This window comes from Propithecus coquereli, unplaced genomic scaffold (genome assembly GCF_000956105.1).
Source record: "Propithecus coquereli isolate 6110/MARCELLA unplaced genomic scaffold, Pcoq_1.0 Scaffold525, whole genome shotgun sequence".
NCBI classification, from domain to species: domain Eukaryota; kingdom Metazoa; phylum Chordata; class Mammalia; order Primates; family Indriidae; genus Propithecus; species Propithecus coquereli.
This window is the reverse complement of record NW_012151119.1, coordinates 249,984-252,523: the sequence shown is the minus strand read 5'-3', so window position 1 is coordinate 252,523 and position 2,540 is coordinate 249,984. Positions and strand designations below refer to the sequence as shown.

At 58.2% G+C, this 2,540-nt stretch overlaps 1 protein-coding gene across 1 annotated transcript in view; it reads left to right on the top strand.

Annotated features, from left to right (window-relative positions):
- Positions 1-2,540, top strand: part of RBSN (rabenosyn, RAB effector) — a 31,561-nt gene that overhangs the window by 17,065 nt on the left and 11,956 nt on the right. The window contains exons 5-7 of the mRNA XM_012656890.1: positions 315-402; positions 1,023-1,068; positions 1,173-1,384. Coding sequence (XP_012512344.1) covers positions 315-402; positions 1,023-1,068; positions 1,173-1,384 — 346 coding nt within the window. The remainder of the gene's footprint in view (positions 1-314; positions 403-1,022; positions 1,069-1,172; positions 1,385-2,540) is intronic.

The following is a 2,540-nucleotide window of genomic DNA, read 5'->3' as shown; positions in this document are numbered from 1 at the left end:
CGGCTAATTTCTTTCTGTTTTTGGTAGAGACGGGATCTCGCTCTTGCTCAGGCTGGTCTCGAACTCCTGAGCTCGAACGATCCTCCATCCTCAGCCTCCCAGAGTGCTGGGATCACAGGCGTGAGCCACCGCGCCCGGCCAGTAATAATCATTAATGTAGCATTTTCTATCCGTGAAATGGGTAAGGATTCCTTCACGGCACCTCATTACATTTTCACGTTTATGACCTTGTTCACGGTCCACAAAGGCCTCATGGGGCAGAACGGGGTGGTCACTCACCACCCCACCTTCCTCCTTCCAGGCGCCGTGAGAAGCCACCTCGCCGACTTCAAAAAGCACCGAGCTGCCAGAATCGACCACTACGTCGTCGAAGTCAATAAATTAATAATCAGGTTAGAGAAGGTAAATTTTGTTGTTTTAAAACACTTCTTTTCCTGGAAGCACACATTTTCTGAGGCGAAAAAAGTCTCATTTCTGTGGCGTGTGTCATGAGTGTGGTTGACATGCGACGTGGGCAGGGACGGTGCCGCCCAGAGGGGCAGAGGACAGGGCGGGCAGTTCCAGCTTGGGCTGGCTCAGGGTGACAGGCCTGCCACGCTCCCAGCTTCCCGTGTCCCACCCGTGATTCCTGCTCGGCTGCCGGGAAACCCTTCCGCCCTCAGCTTCTGTCCTCTCTGTGGCGTCCGGGGCACAGCGACCGGCGGGGCGCGGAGTGGGTGTCAGCATTTACCGGCAGACAGGGATGACGACGGGCCTCCCTGCGCACCCGGGAAACGCCTGTTGTGTGTAACTCGCATCGCGTGTGGTGGGCCTGGGGGCGACCCCGCGTACGGTCCTTCCTGTGTGCCTTGTAGGGCAGACACACGTGTCCGTTTTGTGACTTTGCGCTGTCGGGGGTGACAGGCGTGACTCGCGGAGCGCGAACGTGCTCATTCCTGCTCGGAGTGTGAAGGGTGGGAGCTGTGGATTGCGTGTAAACGTCACCCCGTTAACTCCACGCGGCTGTGTTTCCTCCCGGGCAGCTCACCGCCTTTGACAGAACAAACACGGAGTCCGCGAAGATTCGAGGTACCTTTCGAGCTTTGCTTACGCCCTTTCCAGTCTTCACTTTTGTCCCTGACCAGATTTCTTTGTAAGCGGCCTGCTCTTTTGCTGGTTTGTTCTCCCCAAAGCGATCGAAAAGTCCGTGGTGCCCTGGGTCAACGACCGGGACGTCCCTTTCTGCCCGGACTGCGGCAGCAAGTTCAGCATCCGTAACCGCCGCCACCACTGCCGCCTGTGCGGGTCCATCATGTGCAGGAAGTGCACGGAGCTCATCGGCCTTCCCTTGGCAAGTAGGTGGCGTGCGGCCGAGGCCCCGCACCCCGGTTCTCTCCCGGGCCCAGCTTATTAGCTGATCGCCCCCGGGACCCCGCGACCCCGCGACCTCTTCGTCCCATATGTGGCCCACGGGAATCTTCCTTCGCTCACTCGCCGATTCTGTGAAGCCGCCTGCAGGGCGGGGGGTGCAGAGTCTGCACACTTTTTCTGTGAAGGATCAGACGGGGAATATTTCGGCTTTGTGAGCCACACGGTCCCCGCGACGTTTCTTCTTCTTTTTAATAACGTTTTGGAAACGTCAACACCACAGTTAGCGCGAGGGCTACACAGAAGCGGCCGGTAGACTGGCCCTGGCCCCCAGGTTGTCTTTCGCCCGCCTCTGGTCTGTAAGGACCGGTCCGTCACCCCAGGGAGTCCCGCATCCAGCAGCGGATGCAAAGTCACAGATCAATAGTTGCCTTATGAAGGGATTTGCGCAGTGAGAGAGGGTGTGTCGGATGCAGGGAGATGCTGGCTGACTGTCCGCTCTGCTCGGAAGGAGCAGATGAGGCTTTGAGAAAAGGGTCTTGAAAAATAAGCAGTGGGCCAGTCCCTTCCTTTGGGGTAGAAGCCACAGACGACTCCCCGCCACACAGAGAGAGCGAACAGTGCGGGAGGCGCCGAGAGCTGCGGAAGCTCCGGGCCGGGAGGCGACCTCCAGGACCGAGGCGTAGGGTCGCCGAAGAACTGGGAGGGAGGGCGTCTGGGTGGAGTGAAGAGCGGGAGCATGGGCGTGGAAGTTGGAGGTGCCAGGGGAGGCCGGCAGACGAGGGGACTGAATATAGGCGGAGGACACGTCTGAGCATCGTGGAATGGGGCTGCGTGCAAGGTCAGGCGGAACCAGTTTTCCCAGGCCTTTTTTTTTTTTTTTTTTGAGACAGAGTCTCGCTTTACTGCCCGGGCTAGAGTGAGTGCCGTGGCGTCAGCCTCGCTCACAGCAATCTCCAACTCCTGGGCTCAAGCGATCCTCCTGCCTCAGCCTCCCAAGTAGCTGGGACTACAGGCAGGAGCCACCATGCCCGGCTAATTTTTTCTATATTTTTAGTTGTCCAAATCATTTCTTTCTATTTTTTAGTAGAGACGGGGTCTCGCTCTTGTTCAGGCTGGTCTCGAACTCCTGACCTTGAGCGATCCACCCGCCTCGGCCTCCCAGAGTGCTAGGATTACAGGCGTGAGCCACC